The 27,898-nt window shown below is 44.9% G+C and overlaps 1 protein-coding gene across 1 annotated transcript in view; it reads right to left on the bottom strand.

Annotated features, from left to right (window-relative positions):
- KIAA1328 (KIAA1328 ortholog) overlaps positions 1 to 27,855 on the bottom strand; it is a 157,553-nt gene extending 129,698 nt beyond the window's left edge. The window contains exons 1-5 of the mRNA XM_087715254.1: positions 27,781 to 27,855; positions 18,537 to 18,572; positions 15,531 to 15,676; positions 5,454 to 5,548; positions 2,834 to 2,949 (exon numbers count right to left, since the gene is read on the bottom strand). Coding sequence (XP_087571380.1) covers positions 2,834 to 2,949; positions 5,454 to 5,548; positions 15,531 to 15,676; positions 18,537 to 18,572; positions 27,781 to 27,838 — 451 coding nt within the window. The 5' untranslated portion in view covers positions 27,839 to 27,855. The remainder of the gene's footprint in view (positions 1 to 2,833; positions 2,950 to 5,453; positions 5,549 to 15,530; positions 15,677 to 18,536; positions 18,573 to 27,780) is intronic.
- Between the last annotated feature and the right edge of the window lie 43 nt (positions 27,856 to 27,898).

Raw genomic sequence — 27,898 nt, 5'->3', positions numbered from 1 at the left:
CTGACATATCAATCCCACCATCCAGTCAGAGCTGAAGAAGCTTCTGGGATGGGAGAATCTCTACAGACTTTTAGCTATGCAATTTGAGATGAAGACCCTTGCAATGGTCTGGGAAATAGGAATGGATTTCCAGAGAGAAAATTGCAGACTACAGGAACCATTTGCACCACTCAGGTGACCCTGAGGATACAGACAAACCTCCAAGTGGCCTCAACGACCCTCTAAAAGGATGCAAATGACCAGCTGTCTGCAAGGAACATAAACCATTCCGTTCCCCACCATCCAGTCAGAGCTGAAGAAGCTTCTTGGATGAGAAGCGAAACATCTTCAAAAGAAAAAATAAGAAAGTCCGGTTGCATCCTGAAAAAAACCACCTTTGGGACAACCATGACCTGGAGGACTGAGAAGCTCCATAGATGTTCTTCATATATTTCATTTACAATTGCATAACAGCCGATTCTCATTTGCTGATGACCCTCTGGCCATTCAAATGCCCCCCTTAGCATTAAGAGATAAACCCGCACGAGCAGCTCAGCCAGTTTATCACCGAGCCCTTCCGTCCGCACGCAAATGTGCGTTTATTCCCTTCCTCATCCCGATACCCACAACCCACTTCCAGCCCTAGATCAACACCCTCGGCTCAGAAGTAACACAGCGCGTTTTGGGTTTGGCTCAGTTTAAGTCAGGCGGACGCAGCCATCGCAAGGGGGTAAAATTACGGGTTCGTATGGCGAACGAAGCCAACCTCTTAAGGCTGTGTCTCAAACACACTGCAAATAAAGCAAACCTAGGAAAGTTGGAAGGAAATCGGAAAGCCAGTCGTGCGGTCCTGCCATCGTGTGCCACGTTCTCGTTGAGGGAAAGTCCCCCCTCCCAGGAGAATGAAAGAGTTTGAGAAATGTTTTTTTTAAAGGCAGACTATCGTATTTCCCCTAAAAAAGAAATGGAAATCTTAAGGGAGGCAAAAACTCAGAGCTTCAGCTCCCTGCACACAGCAGATTTGGTGCCCATTGAGACGGACTGGGCCAGCCTATCTGTCAGGTTTCTGAAAGATGCCCTCATTAATTCATGAGCCTCGAGCCAAGTTTCAAAAGAAAACCAGACATTTATTAGGAACACCCTTTTGGCAATACCCCATTGCAGTCAGGTCTGAGCCTCATTTAAATTATGGCTGAACTTCACCTGTTTCTTCCCTCCCTTCAGTCTGTGTCATAAATCACATTCTACAATGAGGTGCACGCCTCCCAAGCCTGCTGTAGTAATCTGAGATCCGACTCTAGCCGAAGGTATGTGTGCAATGCGCGCCCCCCCTTTCCTCCCCACCTGATAACAGACATGACAATATCTACAAGACAAAAGACCTCCAGCTCCAGGATGATGGGATTAAGACATGACTCTCCGGGACATAATAGGATTATCTGGCAGCCGGGCTCACTGCATTACAAAATCTCCTAAGGACATTGCATCAGAGTCCAAACTTCAACCAAACTTATCTCAGGCAAACATGGCCCCACATGGCCCCATCTGGTTACAGCCAACAGAATACATGTTCTTGCACAGGAACAGGAAGCTCAAGTTCAAAGCCCCAAGAGTAAGTATAAAAGCCCCTCACTCTCAACCCCATGTGTTCAGCTGCACCAGAGAACCATGTACTTGGTGGTTCTAATTTGCCATTAGGAGAAGGAAGGAAGGAAGGAAGGAAGGAAGGAAGGAAGGAAGGAAGGAAGGAAGGAAGGAAGGAAGGAGAGAAAGAGGAAAGGGAGAGGAGCAAGGAAGGAGGGAGGGAAGGAGAAAGGAAGGAGAAAGGGAGAGATGGGGGGAGGGAAGGGGAGTGGAAGAAAAGGGGAGGGGGAGGGAGGGAGGGAGGGAGGAAGGAAGGAAGGAAGGAAGGAGAAAGGGAGAGATGGCGGGGGGAAAGAAGGAGAGGGAGGGAGGAAGGCAGGAAGGAGAGAAAGAGGGAGGGGAGAGGAGTAAGGAGGGAGGGGGAGGAAGGAAGGAGGAAGGGAGAGATGAAAGGAGGGAAGGAGAGTGGAAGAATAGGGGAGGGAGGGAGGAGAATGAAAGGAAGGAAGGGAGAGAGAGAGGAAGGAAGGGAGAGAGAGAGAGAGAGGAAGGAAGGAGAGAGAGAGAGAGGAAGGAAGGGAGAGAGAGAGAGGAAGGAAGGGAGAGATAGAGAGAGGAAGGAAGGGAGAGAGGAAAGAAGGAAGGAGAAAGGGAGAGATGGAGGGAGGGAAAGGAGGAAAGAAGAAAAAGGGAGGGAGGGAGAGATGGAGGGAGGGAGGGAGGGAGGGAGGGAGGGAGGGAGGAAGGAAGGAAGGAAGGAAGGAAGGAAGGAAGGAAGGAAGGAAGGAAGGAAGGGGCTTCAGGGTCACACTTGATCACCTCTAAAATCTGCCCTATCTCACCAGATCCCAGCCCTCCTCAACTCCCGAGAGTGGGGAAGGGCTGCAGAATAACCTGGGGGAGCATCTCCCCTAAAGTGAAGCCCAAGGAGGGCAATGAAGCAGGACAGCCGAGAGGAAGCAGGCCGGATATGCTCAGATTTTCGCTCTCTTCCTTGCAAGGATGAGCCTCTTTTGGCACAGCAAAGCAACATCCCAAGGAACAGCTGGGGGGGGAGAGCATTTCCAACTCAAAGGGAGCCAACAGCCCCTGCTGGTAGCCCCACCAGACTGCTTCTGAACGCCAGCAGGCAGCGATAGGTACCCAGCTACCAATTAGGGCCATTATTTCTCCCTGGTTGCCTTTTTTATTCCATGCAATCAACTCCCCACTTCCACCCGCTCCCCATTTGAAGCCAATTTCTTTCTTTTTTTACAAAAAAAAAGGATATCTTCCCTCTCTTTGACGATGAGGACATTCTGGTCCTCCATCTGCCTGATCTTCTTCTCAAACGCCTCCTGCTCAGCTTTCAGGCGCTCCTCCGTCACCTCTTTTTCCTCGCTCACTCTGAAAAGATCAACACAACACACACCGTCAGACCTGCAAGCCATCCTTTCATTTTTGGGTTTCGGGCCCGCCACACTTTCCACTATTCATTTTCTATGGTGGTAAAATGGGAGAGAGGGATTATACGGAGTTGGGTGATATGCAGCCATAACAACATTCTTTCTAGAAAGCCAAGGTCATCCTTTGCCTTTGCAGCTCTGCACCTGACCGGAACTGGATGGGTGGAAGTGCCATCATGGCAGTGGGAGATGGGACCATGTGATGGACTTGGGGGGGGGGGGGGCAAGATCTTGAACTTTCAACTGGGTGGGAAAACCGGGAAGCTTTCAGATTCGGGTTTTCCCAGATGTGCCAACATGGCTCTCTTGATAAATTGGAACTTTGAGGAATACTTTGCCTTGGACTCTGATTTAATTGTGGATGATATTTGGAACCCTGACACACACACACACACCGTCAGACCAATACCTGCCACCAATAGAAGATGATGGATTTCGGTGAGGAGTAGCCCGAAGCCCCCTCTGCCTTGACTCCCACCACTCACGATTCCTGCTGCTCAAGGGGGGCGATCAAGTAATTGATTTGGTTGTGCTGCTGCCCTCATGGATTGTGTTTGTGTCTTTGTGTGTTTTTTATATTGTGGATTCTTAATGTGGTAAGCCGCCCTAAGGAACCTGTGTGTGAGTTGGGTGGTCCTGTAAAATTTGCTTAATAAATAAACAGATGGGTAGAAGATATAATAACTCAAGATATAGTAGCTCAAGATTGAACTGTGGGGTCCGAGCTTGGGGGTTTCCTTGCAAATGTTTCCAGATGGTTTTCGTCCTTAGGAAGGACTAGAACTCACCGTCTCCGGGTGATTGGTCCACCCAGCAGGCTTTCGTGATTAAGGTAGAACCTGAACTCACAGCCTCCTGGAAAATTGGCCCAAAGTCACCCAGCTGGCTTTTGTGCCAAAGGCAGGACTAGAACTCACCGTCTCCTGGTGATTAGCCCAAAGGCAGTTGGTCTTCATGCCTAAGGCAGGACTAGAACTCACCGTCTCCTGGTGATTGGCCCATCCATCCAGCTTTCATGATGAAGGCAGAACCCGAAGGTGAGGAAAATCAAGGTTTAACTTCCCGGTTAGGCTAAAGAAGTTCTTGATCAGCGATTACAGCGATTAAAACGTGATTAGGTTTGTGTTTTTTTTTTTTTAAAAAAAGAGAGAATTGGGCCTTTGAGAGAGTCGGGCAGGTTTTCATTCCCCAAATTAAGGCAACTGTTTTTCTTAGGGAAATTAAGAAACAGCCTGTCTCCCATTGGCTCAAAGGCCATCATACTCCTGGCGCATGATACATTTCAATGCTCCAAACCCGGCTTACGAAGCTGACCTTCCCAAACCGGCACTTTCCGTATGGATAGCAAGGTGCAGGATGACTGCTGGGACTACAATTTCCAGGCGCTTATCCCTCTTGTGGCTGCAGCCTAGGACTGATGCTGAGTCCTACTCCTGCCTTAGGCAGGAAAGCCAGCTGGTGATTCTCAGCCAACCACCAGGAGGTGATGAATTCTAGTCCTGCGTTAAGCATGAAAGCCGGCCGGGTGACTTTGGTCCAAGCACCCGGAGACTGAGAGTTCTAGTCCCATCTTATGCATGAAAGCTGGCTGGGTGCCCTTGCGCCAGTCATTTTCTCTCTGCACAAGAGTTGTTGTTGGGAGGAAAATAAAATGTTAGGTATGTTCGGCACCTTCAGTTGTTTGTAAATAAATGTGGATTAGAAATAAAATAAACAAATAAATAAATTTGCAGCAGGGGAAAGCCTTTAGTCAGCTCTCTGTGTGTTGTGACCCGGCAGCAGCAAGTGGAGCTGGCGACAGATTCAGACAGTGAGAAGGTTGAGAAGGAACATGGGTCATTCCTGGAGTGTGGCGAAGACTCTGATGAGGGCTCTGTGTTGGAGGCAGAGCCGTATGCCAATTATCAGCTGCCTTCAGAGTCAGACAGAAGAACAGCTGGAGCCTCTTCCCAGTGTAAGCGTGCGCAGAGATGCCAGGAAAAGGGAACAGCTATAGAGCATGGGTCGACTCGGGAGTAAGGCCACCGGTGGACAATGAATGGCCCATTCCAGAGGAAATAAAAGAGGAGCAAAAGGGGAGGGGAGTTTGCAGGAGACAATTAGTTCACTTAATTGGTTCGTGACTCTCCTAGACTCCTTGCCAAGTGTTGCAGATATCGTCCTGGCAGCTCTCCAAGCCAGATAAGGTCTGTGACTGTAAATCCTCCCTTGAAAGACTTTGTTGGATGTGAATGAGCAGAATTCACAGTCAATTAATAAAAGGGTTTTTTCTCGGGACCAGGAGTTTGCTTCATGCTCTTGGGAAGCTTCAGTCAGAACACTGGCATCTTTCAAAATGTTGTAGAATACTTTGAATAAAGACAAATTCCCTCCAATTCACAAAGCCCTAACTGGAAAGGAAATTCTCTGCCTTCCCCATGATCAAACCCCGTTTATCCTCCTCACCTTGCAAGCTCCTTAATTAAGTTTGCGATGCGCCTCTTGTCTTCGGGGCATAAATCCTTTAAAGAAGCACTCTTCGTTTCTCCTTTGTCGGGGCCCTAAAAAATTAAAATCCACATTTACAAAAGGAACTTCGTTAACATAGAAAGAAACCTTCCTCGAATTTACCCTAAATGTATTTTAAGCACGAACGGCTGCAGATTCGACTGAAAATTCAGCCACAACTTGAATGGACCAAGGAAGAAAAGACACGTTTTTACAAACAGCTAGGGGGGAATAATTTCCCAAATGTTGCGCTAGAAGTGTCATTGTTGGCTTATGCTTCCATAAACAAGCTTCATTCAGGGATGGAAGGAGGAAAAAGAGAAGGATTGCAATACTGCACGGACCTCAGAAATGGGGGTTTAGACATGGGGCGCAGTCCTATTTTTAACCTTGGGGAATTTATCATCTGCAGCTGATGCAATTTTTTTTTGCCAGAAGCAACAATTGTTGGGTAAAACTTCATAAGATCTGAAGTATTACTTTTTTCAAATGCAAATCACCACCAAAAAAAAGGGCGAAAGTACATTTTGGAAATGTAAACTAAAAATAAAAATGGATGATTCAAAACCTACTGACAATAGGTATAGTTAAATAAAAAACTGATAATGATAATAATGTATACAATGTGTAGTGTTATGATAAGCAATAACTGGATATGAATATTGAATGATACCCATGAAGGGAAGATCAGAAAACTTTTTGGATTATATATAAAGGTCAATAAAAAAAGAACTAAATTAGATAGAGTCAGGTTTTGACTATTAGGGGGAAAATGTTATAATATAGGATATAGTCAAATAAAGAAGGGAGGATGATAAATAATTTATATATAGGTGTGGATACAACATAAGGAAACTGAATGTAAATTGTAAACAGTGCTTTGAAAAGGAGGATTGGAAAATTTTGTTACTAAATATTATGGATGTTTAGCTAGAAGAGGACATAAGGGCTCAGTACTATTGGAGGATCTTAGAAATAGTAAATGAAATACCAATATGTGGTTATGTATTCAATTTTGGTATATTTTATGATGAAGGACGTCTAAACAATGATAGTCAAATAAAACTGGAGGTATGATGATGGTAACATATATGAACATTGGAGTTAAAATACTTGAGTTAATATGAACTATACTTGATGACGGTGGAAGAGATGCACGGAAGCCTTTTGTAACCAACTGAAACACTTTCTACAGTATGTAAAGAAAGAAGATTTTATGTGCCATGTTTGTTTTGAAAATTAAAAATTATTTTATAAAAAAAAACCTACTGATAGAACTAAGAAGGAATTTCCTGACAGTGCAACGATTAATCAGTGCAACGTCTCGCCTTCAGAAGTTGTGGGTGCTCCATCACTGGAGAGATTATAGATGACCATTTATCTGAAATGGTATACACGGTTTCCTGCTTGAGCCGGGGGCTGGACTAGAAGACCTCCAAGGTCCCATCCAATTCTGTTATTCTGTATTGTTCTGTTATCTCTAAATACTCAAAGTGACTCCCGAACAGTAAATTGCATGGTAAAAACCGTGCAATTGGCAACTCAGGTTTTATCCCGTAATCCTAGCTGCAAATTCCAAAACACGCTCCTCCTGCAATGTCCAATTGGCTACCAGAGCGAGTCTCTGGGCTTCATGGAGCCAATTGGTAGAGCATCAAAAATTCAGAGTACCAATGATGTGATAGTACCCGTATAGTATTTATTTATTTTTTTAACTAAGAGGTGTATTTGCACTCTTGCACCACCAGAGGGCACTTGGTTGTCCAGAAAATTTCTGCACACCCAGAAATTAAGAAAAACTTTTAACGGTTCAGGAAACAGGTAGTCCTCGATTTACGACCATAACTGAGCCCAAAATTTCCACTGGCTAAGCAAGGTAAGTTGTTAAAAGAGTCACGCCTCATTTTACGGCCTTTTTCCCCAGTTGTTAAGTGGATTGCCAGCGCGGTCAACTTCCGTAATTTTCACTGTGAATTTCAATTGGAAGGATACACCAGGCAACAATGCTGGCTGGGGAGTTCTGGGAGCCGAAGTCCAGCTGTCTCAAAGATTTAGATGCTGCTAATAGCAATAGCAATAGCAGTTAGACTTATATACCGCTTCATAGGGCTTTCAGCCCTCTCTAAGCGGTTTACAGAGTCAGCATTTTGCCCCCAACAACAATCCGGGTCCTCATTTCACCCACCTCGGAAGGATGGAAGGCTGGGTCAACCTTGAGCCAGTGAGATTTGAACCGCTGAACTGCAGATAGCAGTCAGCTGAAGTGGCCTGCAGTACTGCATCCTAACCACTGCGCCACCTCGGCCCTTAACAAGGCACATCCTTCTTCTCTGTGACCGTATCAATTTGTGGCCCAATTAAGAATGGATCCCACAACAAGGAGGAGGTTCCTACTTTTTCCTGAACACCATGACTGGGAGATGTGGTTCGGCCACACCAAGAAACTGCATTTTTTTCTCGCTTCTGCTCTTTCTTTCAAAGACTTCGAAAGGTAATTTTGAAATTTAATGTTTCAAGCCGACTTTGGGATAGGTAATAGCAATCAACTTGCACGGAGTGAAGTTTCAGGCTGCCCTCGAGCGGCAGAGAGTCTCATTCAAGTCAGAATCAGAATAGAGCTGGAAGGGACCTTGGAGGTCTTCTAGTCCAGCCTCCTAATGAAGCAGGAGATGTTATAGTATTTCAGACAAGGGGCTGTGCAGTCTCTTCTTAGAAACCTCCAGGGATGGAAGCCCCCGCAACGCCTGGAGGCAACTTCTGTTCCACTGGTTAATTGTCCTCACTCTTAGGAAGCTTCTCCTGAATTCCAGGTTGATCCTTGATTAGTTTCCATCCATTGCTTCTTCTTCTCCTGCCTTCTGGTGCCTTGAAGAAAAGGTTTACCCCCTCTTCTTCTTTGGGGTAGCCCCTCAAATACTGGGAGACTGCTATCATGTCCCCCCCACCAGTCCTTCTTTCCTCTAGACCAGTGATGGCTAACCTTCTTCTAAAAGCATGCAAAAATTGTCCATGCGCGTGCTATCATGCGTGCCCAAACCAACAATGGAATGAGCCCCCCCCCCATGCAGGCCGGTGACCCTCACATGGGGGGGGGGTGTTGCCCTCCCCAGGCTCCAGAGCGAAAACGGCCTCCCCTGGCCCACCCCGGAGGCCCTCTGGAAGGCAGAAACCGATGGGTTTCCGAAATTCTGGCTGTCCCGTTTTTCGCCCTCCCCAGGCTTCAGGAAAGCTTGGGGCTGCCGTGCCGGCAAATATGGCTCCGCGTGCCACCCGTGCCATAGGTTCACCATCTCAGTTCTGGACTAACCGAACCCAATTCCTGCAACCGTTCTTCATATGTTTTAGTCTCCAGGCCTTTAATCATTTCATTTCATTTCATTTATTGAGCTTGTATGCCGCCCACTCCCGAAGGACTCCGGGTGGCTTACAATAAAAACAAGGGAAGGGGATAATACACAAGACAACATATAAAAATGTACAACAGTCACAATTTCCGAGGGGCTGGATATTTCGAAAGCCCCCCGGCCTGCTGGAGCAGCCAGGACTTGGTGGCTTTGTGGAAGGCCGGGAGGGTAGTAAGGGTCCGGATCTCGACAGGGAGGTCATTCCAGAGGGCTGGAGCTGCAACAGAGAAGGCTCTCCCCCCGGGGGGTCGCCAGCCGGCATTGGCTGGCAGATGGAATCCGGAGGAGACCCAACCTGTGCGATCTAATTGGCCTGAGAGAGGTAATCGGCAGGAGGCGGTCTCTCAGGTACCCAGGTCCGATGCCATGAAGGGCTTTATAGGTAACAACCAGCACCTTGAAGCGGATCCGGAGACTAATGGGTAACCAGTGCAGCTCACGGAGGATAGGTGTGACGTGGGTGTACCTGGGTGCACCCACGATCGCTCGCGCGGCTGCGTTCTGGACCAACTAGAGTCTTCGAACACTCTTCAAGTGCAGAGAAGAGCCTTAGTTGCTCTTCTCTGCACCTTTTCCAAAGTCTCACGGTCATTTTTGTAGTACGGTGGCCAAAACTGGATGCAGCATTCAAGGTTTTAAAAGCCTTACTAAGGTTTTGTCAAGTGGTACTAATACTTCCCGTGATCTTGATTCTATGCCTCTGTTTATACAACAACCAAGGATCGTATTAGCTTTTTTGGCGGCGGCTTCACACGGCTGGCTCATGTTTAAGGGATGGTCCACCAAGACTCTCCAAAATTTCTTTTTGATTTACAACAGCCTTTTCACTCGAACTGCTTCCGGTTAAGAGTTCTGGGTTTTATCTGCTAAAATTCCCTAAAGCTTGGGGTTTTTTTCCCCCCCAAAAGACAAATCCCTGTGGATCATTCTTTGGCACCCACGCATGCCGCACCACGGTGTTCCTGTGATACAAAAGACGTCTGCATCTCCCTTTGCACTTGTGAGTCCGAGAATTTCGACGCACAATTGCCCCAGGTGAATGATCACATCAGGGTCTCTTTGTTGGTGAGTTTCGGAGGCACTGAAGCCAAGCAGATGCTTTCCCGAAACTGATTCAGAACTCACGAAGTAATTTAGTAATTTACCTTATTTTTCAGAGTATAAGACGCACCTTTCCCCACCCCCTAAAAGAGGGTGAAAATTTGGGTGCGTCTTATACCCTGAATGTCCCACCCACCCACCCTCCAGCCCCCACCCTTTGGCCTCTGCCTCCCAGCAATTTACCTCCTTGCAGCAAAGGGGGAAAATGGGGCTTGGGGAGGATGCAATAGGCTAAGGAAATCCCTGCAGCCTGAAACAGCTGATGATCAGGAGGCCCCTGTTGAAATTGAAAGTGAAACTTGCTGTTTGCTGCAAGGAGGCAAATTGCTGGGAGGCAGAAGCAGATTTTTTTCCCCTTGTGCTAATCAGGCTGTTTGCTGTTTGCTGCAAGGAGGTTAAGTCAATAACTATAAATGCCTATAGAATGTTCAAATTATTAGACTTATTTTTTTTAAGTGCTTTATTATTGTTCTGGACAGCTTAATGAAGAAGCTTTTTAAAATAAATGCTTGATCTGAAGAGGCCCAGTGCTATTGTCTCTTCTTTTAAATAGCAGAGAAGAACTTATATACTTCCAGAAAGCCACATCAATTTTAACAGCATCTGTACAAGTATAGTCTGAAATGTAACACTACAAACAGTGTATATTGTCTGTATTGTTTGCTGTTTGTTGCAAGGAGGCAAATTGCTGGGAGGCAGAAGCAGATTTCCCCCCCTTGTTTTCCTACCCAAAAGATAGGTGCGTCTTATACTTTGGAGAGTCTCATACTCTGAAAAATACGGTAGTAATTTATCTGCCAAATGCTGGCAATGCAATCAGACCCCAAGTACTTACTAGCATATGTGGTGGACTTGTAGCAAAGCAAGAAAATATTGGGAAAAAATAGGTAGCTGGTTGGAAAAGATAATTAAACAGAATATAGATCTGAAACCAGAAGTATATCTGTTGGGAGGGTTATGATAAAGGGACCATGTGTTTAGTTTTGCATATACTGACAGCAGCAAGGATTATATTTGCCAAATACTGGAAAAATGAGAACACCCTGCCAGATGAGGTTGTAATTCAAAATATTTTAGATTGCGCTGAAATGAACAGACTCACTTTAGAAATAAAAGATAAAGAGGACACAGAATATTACTTGATATGGAATAGATTTTATGAGTGGTTAGAGATAAGAGGTATGAATTAGAGGAAGAAAGACTATGAACGTATGTATTAAAAATAAAGATAGATTACAACTACAATCATGTCAATATAATTAGGATCTGGGTACTTGAGAGACCACCTGCTGCCAATTACCTCCCACTAGATCTCACAGGGTTGGCCTCCTCCGGGTGCCATCTACCAGCCAATGCCACCTGGCTATTACCCGGGGGAGGGCCTTCTCTGTGGCAGCTCCGGCCCTCTGGAACGAACTCCCCGCAGGGATCCGGACCCTCACCTCTCTCCAGGCCTTCCGAAAAGCCGTCAAAACCTGGCTTTGCCGGCAGGCCTGGGGGTGATGAGTTCCCTCCCCTCTCGACATGTATGGTTGTGCGAATGTTGTTTACTTTTATTATTTGCATTTTGTTTTTTATGTTCCCCTTTTTCCCCCTTGAATTGTTCGCCGCCCTGAGTCCTCCCGGAGAAGGGCGGCATACAAATAATAAAATTCTATTCTATTCTATAATTAACAAAAATGTAAAGAAGTTAATATTGTCAGTTAAAATTACTTAGTTATATTATTACTATTGTTATTAGTACATGTGTTAGTATTTATTACTGTCTTTTCTCTGGTGCTTCTTTTTTTTTGTAAATGGTATACCCTGACAATACACTGTATTGAAAATGTTTATGAATAAAAGTATTTTTAAAAACAAAAAGAACTTGGGAAGTGTTGGGTAGAGACACTAACGCAACCCCTCGGCACACCTGAGCACTGCAAAACATGGTCTGCAGAACAAGATAAGCACCACAGCTGCTGAGATTCACTTGGCCCCAAGACTCTGGGCCTTTTGTAAATCCCCGAGGCTTGGATGCTCCCTGGAGCATGAGGTCTAGAGGTTGTTGAGCCTGTTGATGTTCTTTTTCTCAGCATGATTTACAGTGTTTTTCAGACTATAAGATGCACCCGAGTATAAGACGCACCATGATTTTGAAGAGGTAAATTAAAACAAAAAGGTTTTGCACTCTGCAGGCCTCCCAAACCCTCTGAAGGCCTCATTTTTTTTTGTGAAAAACGGGGCATGCAGAGTGTTTGAGAGGCCTGCAAAGTGCTCCTGGGGGCGGCGGGGGGGGGGACAAAATCGAGCAAAAAACGGGCCATTTTTTGCAAAATAGTGGCATGCGAAGGCTTTGGGAGGCTTGTAGAATGTTCCTGGGGCTGCGGGGAGGTCAAAAATTAGCAAAAAAACAGGGCATGCATAAGCTTTGGGAGGCTTGTAGAGTGCGTCTGGGGGCTTGGGGGGGGGTGAAAACAAGCAAAACCCGGGCCATTTTTCACTCGTTTTTGCCCTCCCCAGCCCCCAGGAGGTCTTTGCAGGCCTTCCCAAACCCCCTGCACGTCCATTTGTGTGAAGGGGGCGGGGTTTTGGGAGGCTAAAAATGCTGTATTCAGTGTATAAGACGCACCCAGATTTTCACCCTCCTTTTGGGGGGGAAAAGGTGCATCTTATATGCTGAAAAGTACGGTAAATTTGCATGAATGGGCTCAGGCTGTCCCAGAGAGCCGGTTGGGTAAATATTGTGTTGCAGTTATTCTTGGCACTGTTTCGGATTGTTTTTGGAGGCTTTCGGAAGTTCTAAGCACCAGCCAGGAGTCACATTTGGGAGATATAAATCGATATATATATTAAAAAAAAAATACCGACAGAGGAGAGTATTTGTAGCACAGGAAGGTCCCTGATGCTCTCCTGAGCCTCGGTATCCATGGAGATTCTCCATCATCCAGGTCATGGCTGTCCCAAAGGGGCTTTTATAGGAGGCAACTGGACTTTCTGGTTATTCTTTGAAGATGTTTTCAGAGCTGAAGAAGATTCTTGGATGAGACACTAAACATCTTCAAGGCAAGTCCGGTCACCCCTTGAAAAAGCCCCTTTGGGGATTTTTTACTATTGTTTATCTGTGTATACTATTACTGTATTAATATTTCAACTGACAGAGACATTCATCACAAATCCACGATGCAGCGTGGCTAAAGTTAAAAACCTGATAAAAGGATAACTATAAGATAACTATAAGAAACAGCACACAAATAATCAATAGGATTTAAAAAGGGGTCTTTCTAGAAAGAAAAAGACACAATCAATAACAAAAAGGGCTCTTTCGTATTACTGGATCCCATGCCCGGTGACAAAAATCCCACCTGAAAGGCCTTGCAAAAAGCCTCTCACAGAGATGGAAGGGACCCTGGAGGTCTTCTAGTCCAACCCCAGCTCAAGCCAGCAGACCCCATGCCAGTCAGGGTGGCGAACCTTTTCAGCACCGAGTACCAAAACCGAAGCGTTTGGCACTCGAGGGAGCGCCGGAAACCGGAAGAGACGCTCCTTAGCTCACACGCCCGGAAGCTAAACTTCTAGTTTCCGGCGTGCGCATGCGTGCTGCTCACTTAACTCTTCCGGTTTCTGGCGCGCATGCACGTGCGAAGACCAGCTGGCCGGTGTGTATGCACGCGCCAGAAACCGGAAGCTCTGCTTCCCGGTGCGACATGCACGCCGGAACCCGGAAGAGCAAGGACGGCTGGCATGCCCAAAGAGATGGCTCTCTGTGTCACTTCCTGCACTCACGCCATAGGTTCCCCTTATACTATTTCAGACAAATAGTTGCCCACCCTCTTCTTCAAAGCCTCCAGTGGTGGAGCGTTCACAACTTCTAGAGGCAAGCTGTTCCACTGGTTAATTGTTCCCACAGTCAGGAAGTTTCTCCTTAGTTATGGGTTGCTTCTCTCCTTGATTAGTTTCCACCCATTGCTTCTTGTTCTACCCTCAGATGCTTTGGAGAGTAGCTTGACTCCCTCTTCTTTGGGGCAACCCCTGAGATATCGGAACTCTGCTATCATGTCTCCCCTAGTCCTTCTTTTCATTAGACACTCTATCTCTCTGTCTCTCTCTTTCTTTCTGGAAACTCTTCACCACTTTAGACAAATGGCTATCCAACATCTTCTTGAAGACTTCCAGTGTTGGGGCATTCACAACTTCTGGAGGCAACTTCTGTCCACTGGTTACTTGTTCTGACTGTCAGAAAGTTGCTCCTCAGTTCTAAGTTGCTTCTCTCCTTGATTAGTTTCCACCCATTGCTTCTTGTTTTACCCTCAGGGGCTTTGGAGAATAGGTCGACCCCCTCCTCTCTCTGGCAGCCAATCAGATATTGGAAGTCACAAAATAAAGGATAAAGAGAAATCGGAGTACTTCAAGACATGAGGAAGATTTTATGATTGGCTGGAGAAAGGAAAATAGAAAAGAAAGGAGGGAGAAGATACAGAACCCAGGCGATGCACTATTAAATGGAAATGGGTGGGGAGAAGGGGAAAACAGAAACGAAAATATTAAATATACAAGTATATATTCAAGAGTGAGATATAAAGGTGGGGGGAACATAGTTAGGATAGATTAGCGAAGGTAAGGGAATAAGAAATGATACCAAATTATACTTGGGTGTGCCGAAATACCAAGGAAACATAAACTGAGATTTGAAAGAGATACCTATAACAACAGAAAAAGAGAGAGAGAGGAGGAGGAGGAGAGAATGAAAGAAAGATGGGGGAAAGAAGAACGAGGCAAGAAGAGGAGGATGGAAGGGAGAAGAAGAGAGGGAGAAGAGGGCAGGAAGGGGAAGAGGAAGAGTAGGAGTAGGGGAGAGGTAAGGGAAGAAGGAAGGGGAAGACGAGGGAAAGAAGAAAGAGGTAGAGGAGGAGGAGGATGGAAGGGAGAGGAAGAGAAGGAGAGAGAGTAGATAGGGGAAGAGGAAGAGTAGGAGTTGGAGAAAGGGAAGGGAAGAAGGAAAGGAGGGGAGAGGAGGAAGGAGGAAAGTAGAGAAGGGAGGGAAGTAGAAAAGAAAGGGAAAAGAAGGTGGTGTTACAACAGGAGGAAGGGATGGTAAATAAAGCAACCCAAACTGTATATTACAACCTATTAAATGAAATAATAAATGTATTAAGAATGACAAATGCAAAGAAGAAGAATTATTATGTGAATGTAAAATGGTTATGTAAGAGAACAAAAAATAAAAATAAAAAATTCTGAAGATATTGGAAGTCACCCCTAATCCCTAATCTTGATCAAGATCAGTCTAATCTCTGGGGAAATGATCTTCCGAAGGCGGGCACCTCTTTCTGCCCTCCACTCCACCCCAGCATGATGGCAGTCCGTTACAGGAGACAGGAGACGGAGTGTGCCTCCCCTGGCAGACCTAATGGGACAGGTGGTCCCTCAAATATGCCACCCCTCTCCCACTAATGTTGAGTGTTCAGCGGCGCAAGCAGCGTGCCAGATGTGCGAAGGTGAGCGAGGGTGTCCCGCGGCTGCTTGCTCTAACAGGGGGAGCCAAACCAACCTGCTGCTGCCCAGCGTCTTCTCCAATCCTTTTCAGGACCTCCATTGGGGCGGGATTCGAAGCCACCACGGCTCCTTTGGCCTTGGCTCCCGTCTTCTGCCCTTTCCGCAGTCGCCTGGGTCTCACATTCCTCTCGTCAGAAACCCCTGCAGACAGAAGGAACAAGACAAGGGGAATCCTCCACTGGTTCTTACAAGGCCTCTCTCTCTCTCTCTCTCCCTCCCTCCCTCCCCTCCCTCTCTCTCAGGTTTTCCAGTGAAAAGAAGGAACTGCAAAAACATTCAAATGTACACCAGAAATCTCCTCTCCTTCCCCCTCCTCCTCCTCCTATTCTATTCATTTTCTATTCCATTACACTCTATTCTGCATTCTATTCTATTCTCTCCTCCCCATTCCTTATTCCATTCCATTCCACTTCTATTACTCCATGACATGCCATATTCTATTCCATTCCATGTTTTCTATTCTATTCTATTTTATATTCTATTTTACTCTATATTCAATTTAATTCTATTCCATTCCTATTTCTATTACTCCATGCCATGGCATATTCTATTCCATTCCGTTCCATATTTTCTGTTCTATTCTATTCCATTCTATTCCTATTTCTATTACTCCATGCCATGGCATATTCTATTCCATTCCACGTTTTCTATTCTATTCTATTTTAATTCTATTCTATTCTACTCTATTCCATTCCATTCCCATTTCTATTACTCCATGCCATGGCATATTCTATTCCATTCCATTCAATATTTTCTATTCTATTCTATTCCATTCTATTCCTATTTCTATTACTCCATGCCATGGCATATTCTATTCCATTCCACGTTTTCTATTCTATTCTATTTTAATTCTATTCTATTCTACTCTATTCCATTCCATTCCCATTTCTATTACTCCATGCCATGGCATATTCTATTCCATTCCATTCAATATTTTCTATTCTATTCTATTCCATTCCATTCCCATTTCTATTACTCCATGCCATGGCATATTCTCTTCCATTCCATTCCATATTTTCTATTCTATTCTATTCCATTCTATTCCTATTTCTATTACTCCATGCCATGGCATATTCTATTCCATTCCATGTTTTCTATTCTATTCTATTTTAATTCTATTCTATTCTAACTCTACTCTATTCCATTCCATTCCTATTTCTATTACTCCATGCCATGGCATATTCTATTCCATTCCATTCCATATTTTCTATTCTATTCCATTCCATTCCTATATCTATTACTCCATGCCATGGCATATTCTATTCCATTCCATGTTTTCTATTCTATTCTATTTTAATTCTATTCTATTCTAACTCTACTCTATTCCATTCCATTCCTATTTCTATTACTCCATGCCATGGCATATTCTATTCCATATTTTCTATTCTATTCTATTCCATTCCATTCCTATATCTATTACTCCATGCCATGGCATATTCTATTCCACTCCATGTTTTCTATTCTATTCTATTTTAATTCTATTCTATTCTATTCTACTCTACTCTATTCCATTCCTATTTCTATTACTCCATCCCATGGCATATTCTATTCCATTCCATGTTTTCTATTCTATTCTATTTTAATTCTATTCTATTCTATTCTATTCTACTCTATTCCATTCCTATTTCTATTACTCCATGCCATGGCATATTCTATTCCATTCCATATTTTCTATTCTATTTTCCTCCCTCTTCTCTTCCTCTTCCCTCTCTCTCTCTCTCTCCCTCCCTCTCTCTCTCACACACACATACACACACAACTTATCACACATTTAGGCTTTTCATCTATCTTCAGGATTGCCATAAAGGCAACATTGTAAAATTTACTCCTTGGATTTATTGGCTTTTGATAGCTATCGCACCTGGCGCTCTTCAATACATTTGCTCACAAAGGTAAGCTCAATTAATTTATGGACCAAGCTCACACTTTCTTTTTTAATTGCTCACCTCGGATTTGTTTAATCAATTTAATCAATCAAGTTGTTTAATTAATCAAACCATAGTGTTACGTGCCAGCCCTGGGTTTAGCTACTACATTTCCTTCCGCCAATTTCAAAAGTGGAGCATCCTTCCAAGTGAGCCACGTATCAGGGACTGGGGTGGACTGGGAAGGACAGGTCCAGCCCCGCTTAGATTGGGTGCATGTTGTGTTTCTTTTAATTCTGCTGTGTTTTATTTGCTTTTAATCTTTTCTTAATATTTTCATTTCTGTAAGCCGCCCGGAGTCTTCCGGGATTGGGCGGCCTATAAATTTAATAAATAGAAATAGAAATAGGACAGCAGGGGTGGGTTTCTCGCCCCGTTCCAACCGGTTCGGTTGGAACGGGGCCGGCGGCGTCCTCGTGCACGCACGCGGTGCGCGCATGCGTACTAGCGTCTGTGCGATGCTCCAGCTCCTCCTGGAGGATTGCGCAGGCGCTGTATGCGTCCTGCGCATGCGTGGAAGCGCAGAACTCGTCAAAACTGGGTAAGGAGCGCGGGCGCGCGGGTGGGCCCTTCGACGTTCCCGGAAGTTACTTACTTCCGGGTTCGCCGACCAACCAGTTCGCAGGGACCGCCGCGAACCGGTTGAAACCCACCCCTGTAGGACAGGAAGAAGATGGGGGAAAAGAGGGGGAAAGGAGGAGAAGATATAGAGGAGGGAGGAGATGGGGGTGTGGAGACAAGGAAGGAGGGGTCTCCATGGAGTACCAAGCGGTGGGAAGCAGAGCACAGGATGTGCTCAAGGGGTACAGGAAGACCTGAGAGGTTGAGGGGCTGGCAGGCTTGGGCCTACGATAGGTGCCTCCCCACCACCATTCCATGCTTAACAACATCACAGAGGGAAGGTTGTTAAGCGAGGCACCTCCTGCTTCACTCCCGTCACCACCTGCGACCATTATGGGCATGCCCCTCGTGGTCGTAAGTCGAGGACAGTCTACGTTCAACGAGCGCTTGCAGTGTGCCCACAAATTAGGTTTGGACCAGATGCCAAGCAGATCCCTGTCATCTGTGGAATGTACCTGGGACATACACAGGTTGCCGGTCCTCATCGGAAACTGAGACATCGGTCAAGGAAAGCAAAGCAAAGATGGTGTTTGTTCTACTGGAATCGGAAGATTTAACACGCAGGTCAGGGAAAGCTTTCTTCCATCCGAAGATCAATCAATGAATCAATTAACCAGCGGAACGGCTTGCCACCAGAAACCGTGGGAGCTCCATCACTGGAGGCTTTTAGGAAGAGACTGGACAGTCACTTGTCTGAGATGGCACAGGTTCTCCTGCTTGAGCAGCGGGCTGGACTAGAAGACCTCCAAAGGTCCTTTCCAGATCCTCTCCTCTCCCCTCTTCCCTATCCTATCCTCTCTTTTTCTTTTAGTTTTGATTCATAAACATTTTTGAAAAGCAGTGCATTGACAAAGTATGTCCTTTGCAAGTAGCCAAAAAAAGAAAAATCCAAAAAGAAATTGATAGTAAACATTAACATACATAATATCATTGAAAATTTTGAACTAGAATTCTTTTTACATTAGCTTATCTACATTCTTACCTTATAACCATAATTATGTACATCGTTATTTCCCATATTAACAATATTAGTCTTATTTTTCTCATTTCTACCCCTTGTCTCTCTCGTCATAAAATTTATACTACGTTTGATAACATTCTGAATCATCTTTAGCTTTAATTTTTGTGTAAATGTGTTTTATTTTCATTTTCATTTCGTACAGTCACATATATACTGTGCATAACCGGGGGGGGGGGGGGGCATATAACATTGAACAATAAACAGTCATTCCTCTTGTCAACTATACCCCCCAAAATACAAACCCAATGTACCACTTCAATCCTCCATACACCCTTTCTTTCACCCCCCTCCAACTTTCCTTTCTTCCCTCCAACATTCCCCTCTACCCTACTTCCCTTCCCCCTCTATCACTCCTCTCTCCCAATACACTCCCTCCCTTCCTTCTCACCCTCCCTCCGATCCTCTCTCCCACCCTCTCTACCCCTCTTTCTTCTTTCCCTCTACTCCTCCCTTCGGTGTATTTCTACTATCTATCAGTATATTCAGCTTGTCCTATTTTTACACTAGAATTAAAGAGCAACAGTATACAAGTGCAATCGTGTTACTTTAAAATCTAGCACATACTATATTTCCCCCCTCCCCCCTAAGACCCCAGTTTAGCTTTAATTTTTAAAGTTAATCTATCCATTTCGGCACAATCCCAAATTTTCCAAATTATAAACTGGTGGGGTGTTCACATTTTTCCAATATTTAGCATATCGGATACCTGCTGCTGTCAATGTATGTAACATTAAATATCCTATCCAGACTGAAGGGAGACATTTCTTTCTGTTGACTCTTTAAAACAGTCAAACCTGAATGGAACCATTGTCTGTCATTACAGGTTGAGGCAACCAGATGGGGCATTTGGCTTCCCCTCTCTGAGCTCGGAGTGATTATAAAAGGAACTTTGTGAGGCTTTGGAAATTGAAGCTTTCTGAAACTCTATGAACAGGGATGGGTCAAATCAATTTCTATGTCTGGGGTTTGATTATTCAGGAAGGAAATCTGGGGAGGACCCCAGAGAGGCTGATCTCTCACACTAGCTTCTCTATTTCACCTGGTCTTCAGAAATGAATATTTGCAGTTCAGGGTTGAAATGAGGGGGCCTTGGTGGTCTCAGAGCTTGGCTGTTTTCTTACAGACGTTTTATTAGCTAACTAGGTAACAGTATCAGTGTTAGAGGGAAGAAAGTACACACACACACACACACACACACACACACACACACACACACACCCTGGTCACTGTTCTTGCCAAGGGAAGTGCAGCACGGATAAATCAGCCATCAACAGGCACATAGAGATAAAAAACATTCAAAAGAGGCATTCAAAAAGCTAAAAAAAAATAGAAGGAAAAATACTACAAACACCCCTTTGCCACCAATCAACACCCGGATAAACAGAGTAATCTAGTATTCATCTAGATTAATACTCGATTAACAAACAGTAAACAATGTCCCAATCATGGAACGATCAACTCAATCAAACAATAAACAAACAGCCAATTAGCAGGGGACTGTGAGTTCTAGTCCTGCCTTAGGCACCAAAGCCAGCTGGGTGATTTTGGACAATTATTAGGAGACCGTGAGCTCTAGTTCCACCTTTGGCATGTAAAGACGGCTTTACATGGGTGACTTTGGGCCAATCGCCAGGAGACTGGGAGTTTTAGTCCCGCCCTAGGGATGAAAAGACCGCTGGGTGACTTTGAGCCAATCACCAGGAGACTGGGAGTTTTAGTCCCGCCCTAGGGATGAAAAGACCGCTGGGTGACTTTGAGCCAATCACCAGGAGACTGGGAGTTTTAGTCCCGCCCTAGGGATGAAAAGACCGCTGGGTGACTTTGAGCCAATCACCAGGAGACTGGGAGTTTTAGTCCCGCCCTAGGGATGAAAAGACCGCTGGGTGACTTTGGGCCAATCACCAGGAGACTGGGAGTTTTAGTCCCGCCTTAGGGATGAAAATACCGCTGGGTGACTTTGAGCCAATCACCAGGAGACTGGGAGTTTTAGTCCCGCCTTAGGGATGAAAGCAACTGGGTGATCTTGGGCCTCTCTCTCTCTCTCTCTCCCTCCCTCCCTCCCTCCCTCCCTCTCTCTAAGCTCAATCCACCTCACAGGGTGGTTGTTGTGGGGGGAAATAGGAGGAAGAGGGAATATTAGATATTGGGAGTTGGCGACTTGGGAGTTATTTGTAAAAATAACAGAGGCAGAATATAAATAAATGCTGCACAAATATACAGGTAGTCCTCACCTTACGACCATAATTGAGCCAAAGATTTATGCTCTTAAGTGAAAGACTTGTGAAATGAATTTGTGCCGTTTTGTGACTTTTCTTGCCACATTTGTTAAGCGAATCGCTGCAGTTGTTAAATTAGTAACACAGTTGTTCAGCGAATCCGGCTTCCTCGTTGACTTTGCTCATCAGGAGGTCGCAAAACGGCTCCCGAGCACTGCAACCGTCATAAATATGAGTCAGTTTTCAAGGATCTGAATGTAAATCACATGACCACGGGGATGCTGCGATGGTCATAAGTGTGAAAAATGGTCCTAAGCCATGATTTTCAGTGCCATCGTAACTTCAAACGGTCGCTAAATGAACTCTTGTTAAGTCGGGGACTACCTGTACATACATACATGTAAATTATACATACATAAAAAAATATCCGCCGTGAGCCTCTATGTGTGAGTAGGCAGTAATATAAATGTTCTAAACCAATAAATAAAAGTATCCCAACTATTTGAGGCTGCATTTTCAGAGAACACAGGTTCAACCCTATCTCAGTGCCCTCGTTCAACTCCAGCGGTATCCACTTCCAGGAACAAACCCGGTTTCCTTGCATGGCTAGCTGACTCGGCCTCCCTTCGTAAACCCTGGCGGAATGAGTCCTGCCAAAATCTTTTGAAAAGCCAGGGAAAGGCCTTCAGATAGAAAGTCCCTACAGAGAATGGTGAGGACAGTGGAGATGATTATAGGAAATTCACTTCCCGTTATCCAGGATACCACTCATAAGCACTATGTGCTTAGCGCTCAAAGCATTGTCAGAGACCCACCCACCACACAGCCTCCGGCCCTAGCCCCGCTTCTTCCTGCACCACCAGCCTCTTTGTTCGGGCTGCTTACCTTCCGTGGCGGCTGGTCCAGACTTGCAAGGCAATAGGGTGCGCATGCGCGAAGAACATGATGGTGCCTGCAGCAGCTATTTTGCCAACTGGAGGACTTTTCAGTGGCCTGCGACCAGCGGCAGCTGGCTGGGGCCACTTAAAACTCCGGTCAACTTGCCTTCCGGACTCTGGACCAGTGGCCGCGGAAGGTAAGCAGCCCGAACAAAGAGACGGGGGGGGGGAGGAAGAGGGACTAGGGCCAGGGCCACTAAAGGAGGGGAAACATGGGTGATTGGAGAAGGGAGGGCAGGGATAGATAGGTAGAAATCCCAAAAATTTTCCTACCTTATCCTGTGGGCATGGCTTGGGGGGGGGGGGTGTCATGTGACTGAGTGGGTGTGGACATGAGTGACGTCAAGTTGGCCACACCCTCTCAGTCACATGTCCCCCCTTCACCTAGTCACGCCCAGCGAACCAGTAGCAAAAAATTTTGAAACCCACCACTGCACTTCACGATCTGTTTCTGTGGCTTCGAAGTATTTCTGGCAAGATTACCAGATTTTGAACCAGTTTTGTTCTCTTTGCCATCCCTCTGGTGAACCCGCCAGGTTCGTTTTTCTCACCATTCTCACCAATAATGAGCCGAGGTGGCGCAGTGGTTAAATGCAGCACTGCAGGCTACTTCAGCTGACTGCAGTTCTGCAGTTCGGCTGTTCAAATCTCACCGGCTCAGGGTTGACTCAGCCTTCCATCCTTCCGAGGTGGGTAAAATGAGGACCCGGATTGTTGTTGGGGGCAATATGCTGACTCTGTAAACCGCTTAGAGAGGCCTGGAAGCCCTATGAAGCGGTATATAAGTCTAACTGCTATTGCTATTGCTATTGCTATTGCTATTGCTACTTATATCTATATCTATATCTATCTATCTTAGATAAGAGCCGAGGTGGCGCAGTGGTTAGGGTGCAGTACTGCAGGCCACTTCAGCCGACTGCTATCTGCAGTTCAGCGGTTCAAATCTCACCGGCTCAAGGTTGACTCAGCCTCCCATCCTTCCGAGGTGGGTAAAATGAGGACCCGGATTGTTGTTGGGGGCAATATGCTGACTCTGTAAACCGCTTAGAGAGGGCTGAAAGCCCTAGGAAGCGGTATATATGTCTAACTGCTATTGCTATGCCTACATCTGAACTAGACGGTGTTATTTCTCTGTGGCATGGAATGTAAGTGGGTACATGGATAATTTTGTATTTATTTATATTGCCGTGTTTTATGTAGCGTATATTGGAGGGGGCGACCCTTTGAGAGCTGCAGGCAGCGAAATTTCATTTTAATGTATGCTGATTAGTCTACAAAGTGACAATAAAGTTTTTTCGAAGCCTAAGCAGGGAGAGGTTAAGACTTAAGTTCCAGAAAGCTCGTTTCAAAAGCTTGTTCAATCAAAAAGTTCCCTATTTCTCATCCACTTCTCCTTTCTGGGTAAACACCAAACAATACGCGTGGGCAAACACAAAGCTGTGGCCTGTGCAGGTGTGACCATGGCAACACAGGTGACTTAAGAAAGAATACAATTAAACCGTGTTTCACAGGCCCACCTTCATCCAGCCCTAAAAATCTGCACGAATATCAAGTCAGTGTTTCCTTCAACTTAACCCCAACTTCTAGCAACTTCAAAGGCTCAGTTGTGCAACTATTGTGGCAGCCACCCACACACACACACACACACACACACAAACACAAGGGGTTTGCCACTGCGTTGCACTAGGGTTTTTCCACCAACTTTCTGGAATTTTAGTGGTGACTTTCGTCCACAATTTTCAACAGTTCGTTAAGCATCTGAAATTGCAAGGGCATTGAAAAATATGACTTCTGACCAGTTTTCACACTTACGACCGTTGCAGCATCCCCATGGTCACGAGATTAAAGTTTGGATGCTTGGCAAGTGGCTCACATTTATGACGGTTGCAGCGTCCCGTACTCAGGGATCAGCTTTTGCAATCTCCTGACAAGCCAGATTCACTTAACAACCGCATTCGTGTGGCAGGAAAGGTTGTAAAACAGGGCAAAACTCACTTAGTAAATGTTTCACTTAGCAAGAGAAATGTTGGGTACAACTGTGGTTGTAAATTGAGGACTGCCTGCACTAAGAGGGAAAAAAAGTGAGTAATGGTCACACAAATCACTCAGAAGCAGGTGGGAATTTTTCACATTTATGTCTTCTGAGGTCTTTATTTTTTTAAAAGCTATATTTAACCCACTTTGGGGTTTATGTTACCAAATTCACCTGCTTCGAAATAACAGAAATTCATACCCACACCAAGTTTCAGGCATTGGCCTTAACTGTGCAAAAACATCCATATTGGCTACCATCCAAGTCATAAGAAGACCTTTTACATATAATTTCTTCATAATATTCCCTTTTGGGGGCCATCAGCCTCAAGCAAATTCCAATAAAAGATAGTGAGTAAAAACAATTTTTTTAAATCAAATTTAGGTAGTTTGTGATTTACAATAGTTCGTTTACTAACCGTTCGACAACAGGACCCAAAAAAGTGACTTACGACCATTTTTCATACTTATGACCATTGGTCACATGACTTACATCCAGATGCTTGACAACTGAGTCATATTTATGACCGTTGCACCATCCCAGGGTCCCCTTTTTGTGACCTTCTGACAAGGAAAGCCAATGGGGAAAAGTAGATTTACTTAACAACCATGTCACTAACTGAACAACTGCACTGACTGGCTTAAAAACTGCGGCAAGGGAAGTCGTAAGATGGGGCAAAACACACTTAACAAATGTTTCACTTAGCAATAGAAATTTTGGGCAAAATTGTGGTTGCAAATTGAGGGTGACTTGTAGTAAGAGATAAGCCGTGGAAATCTAGCTAAACTTACCAAGAAAAAGAAACACCCCAGTGTTTTTCAAACACGGTAACTCAAAAGATGTGTAGAATTCCATTCCACCCATCTTTTAAGCAGAAAAACCCTGATTTATCCTGTTCATAAAAGCTTTTCAATCAGCTGGAGGTATTTTATCAGTCCATTCTAAGCTTAATCGGGTCAAGGAGAGAATGAAAATCCCAAAGATTTGCACACCCATTTTCCAAATCACCAAGGATTATAAAAAAACTCAACTCCAAAGTCCTTTTTGGGGTCAAATTCTACCCAGTGGGGGCAAAAAGGGAGAAATATGGTGGAGAAGTAGGGGATGGTGGGAGGTGAATGCATTCTATTTTATTTTTCTTTATGTACACCGAGAGCATCTGCACCAAAGACAAATTCCTTGTGTGTCCAATCACATTTGGCCAATAAAGAATTCTATTCTACTCTAATAAATTTACATGATTTCTCCCTCAAAAATACAGATTTCCAAAATGCTTCAAGCTAGAGATTGTGGAAGATGGGAACACATCTATTTTAGCTAATAAAATGTATATGATGTTCAACTCCAGTTATGACAGACAGGTAGTCCTTGATTTACAGTTCATTTAATGATCATTCAAAGTTATGATGACACACAAAAAAGTGACTTATGACTGTTTTTCAGTTACAACTTTTCCAGCACCCCCATGATCATGTGATCAAAATTCAGATGCTTTACTTATGACTCACATTTATCACCGCTCTGTGTCCCATGGTCAAGGGATAAAGTTTTTCTGACAAACAAAGTCAATAGGGAAACCAGATTCACTTAACAACTAGCTTACTAACTTATCAACCAGCGATTCACTTAACCACCAGCAAGAAAGGTCGTAAAATGGGGGCAAAACTCACTTAACAACTGTCCTGCTTAGCAACAGAAATTGCAGCATAAGTCAAGGACTGCCTGTAATCAGTTAGCCTCCGAATAACAACTGGATTACAGTGAACTTCTTGTGGTTCACTTAACAACCAAGGTAAGAAAGGTCGTAAAATGGGCAGAAGTCATTTAATAACTGTCCTGCTTAGCAACAGAAATGTTAGACTCAATTGCAGTCTAAGTTGAGGACTACCTATATTTGCTGACAGCTCTCACATATTAATGTACATATTTTAAGTACTTTATACTTTTTAATATAATGTATACTTCACATGTATTTTATTTGCATATGCTTTATGTACATGAAGTATATGTACATAAAATACAAATTAAGTATACTTAAATATGTACTCAAAATTAATATATACTTATGTACTCAAAATTAATATATACTTATGTACTCAGGCATCGTGGGAGAGCGATTTACGTTTAACTTGAAGAGCTGAGCTTGCTCTTCAGTTTAGTGCCTTGAATAAACTTTAGATCCAACTTTAACCAAGTTCAAGAGCATAATTTATAAGTGGGAAACAACAATCCATCATTGTCAGCTTGGTTATTGTTAGTGTCATTCAAGCACAAAATGACATGTTGCTTTTGGGGGATGAATATTACCCAATACATTTGGCCTGCAATGGGATCTCTTGGGGCAAACTCCCACTGGAAGGACCCCCTTCCTTGCCCTCTCCCCAAATTCATTATGTAAGTTTTATGGCGCAATGAAGTTACCTAGACTTTGGTTAATGAGATAGGTGGCATACAGGCAGTCCCCGACTTACAACAGTTCATTTAGTGACTGTTCAAAGTTACAACAGCACGGAAACAAGTGACCTTTGACCGTTTTTCACACTTACGACCATTGCAGCATCCCCATGGTCACATAATTCAAATTCAGATGCTTGGCAATGGACTCGTACTTATGACGGTCGCAGTGTGCCAGAGAACACGTGATCCCCTTTTGCGACCTTCTGACAAGCAAAGTCAACAGAGAAAACCGGTTTCACTTAACAACTATCTGAATAACTGAACAACTGCGATTCACTTAACGACAGTGGCAAGAAAGGTTGTAAAACGGGTGCAAAGTTCACTTCATTGTCTCACTTAGCAACAGAAATTTGGGGCTCAATTGTTACCGATATAAGTGTAATAAATATTAAATATGGGTCTTCCATCCGGTAATTTTTCTCCCCCAGAGGAAATAATCCTAATTCAAGTCCTTCAGCAGCACTAAGCAGTCATGCTTCATCGTGGACTACAAAGCCCATCCTCTCCATAAAAGCATTCCCGGCCAGAGGTCATCCTTCACCGTGGACTACAAAGCCCATCCTCTCCTATCAGAGCTTTCCCAACCAAGGGCGGGACCCCGAATTCCTTCCACTCCAAAGCCCATTTCCTTACAACCCAAACCCGAGGCCCATTCGAAAAGGCACTCGGTTGCGCCTCCCTTCCCTGCCATGCAGCTTGGCTGAGGAGGATGGGAGCTGGAGTCCCTCCCTGCTGGACGGTCAAAGGGTGGATATTGGGCAGCTCAGCCTGCGGAGGATGGTTATTGTAATCCAAAAGACAACCAGGCTAAGAAAAACTGCTTTTATCACACACAACTCAGGCGAGAAAATTCCTACTGAAGAAAAAACAAGCCGCGTCAGCACTCTGTACATGTTCAGAGGCTACCCTGTCATGGTTTCTCCGCGTCACCGCTGCCAAGCCACGGCCTCCCCTCAGGACTAGCCCGCCAACCTCCCTCCTGTCCACCGCCTCACCCCACGCCCAGCCGCCCCGCGACCCCCGAATGAAGGATACGATCTCGGCTCCAGTAAGCGGCTCCTTCCGGCTTCAGCCCCGCGGCCACATCCGCCATCTTGAAACAACCGCCACTCCCAGCGTCCCTCCGCCCCACCCCGCCCCGCACGCCCGTCCT

The sequence above is a fragment of the Thamnophis sirtalis genome, unplaced genomic scaffold (genome assembly GCF_051295495.1).
Source record: "Thamnophis sirtalis isolate CommonGarterSnake01/CBP01778 unplaced genomic scaffold, rThaSir2_p1.2 scaffold_5, whole genome shotgun sequence".
NCBI lineage: Eukaryota > Metazoa > Chordata > Lepidosauria > Squamata > Natricidae > Thamnophis > Thamnophis sirtalis.
This window is presented reverse-complemented; position numbering and strand designations above follow the sequence as displayed.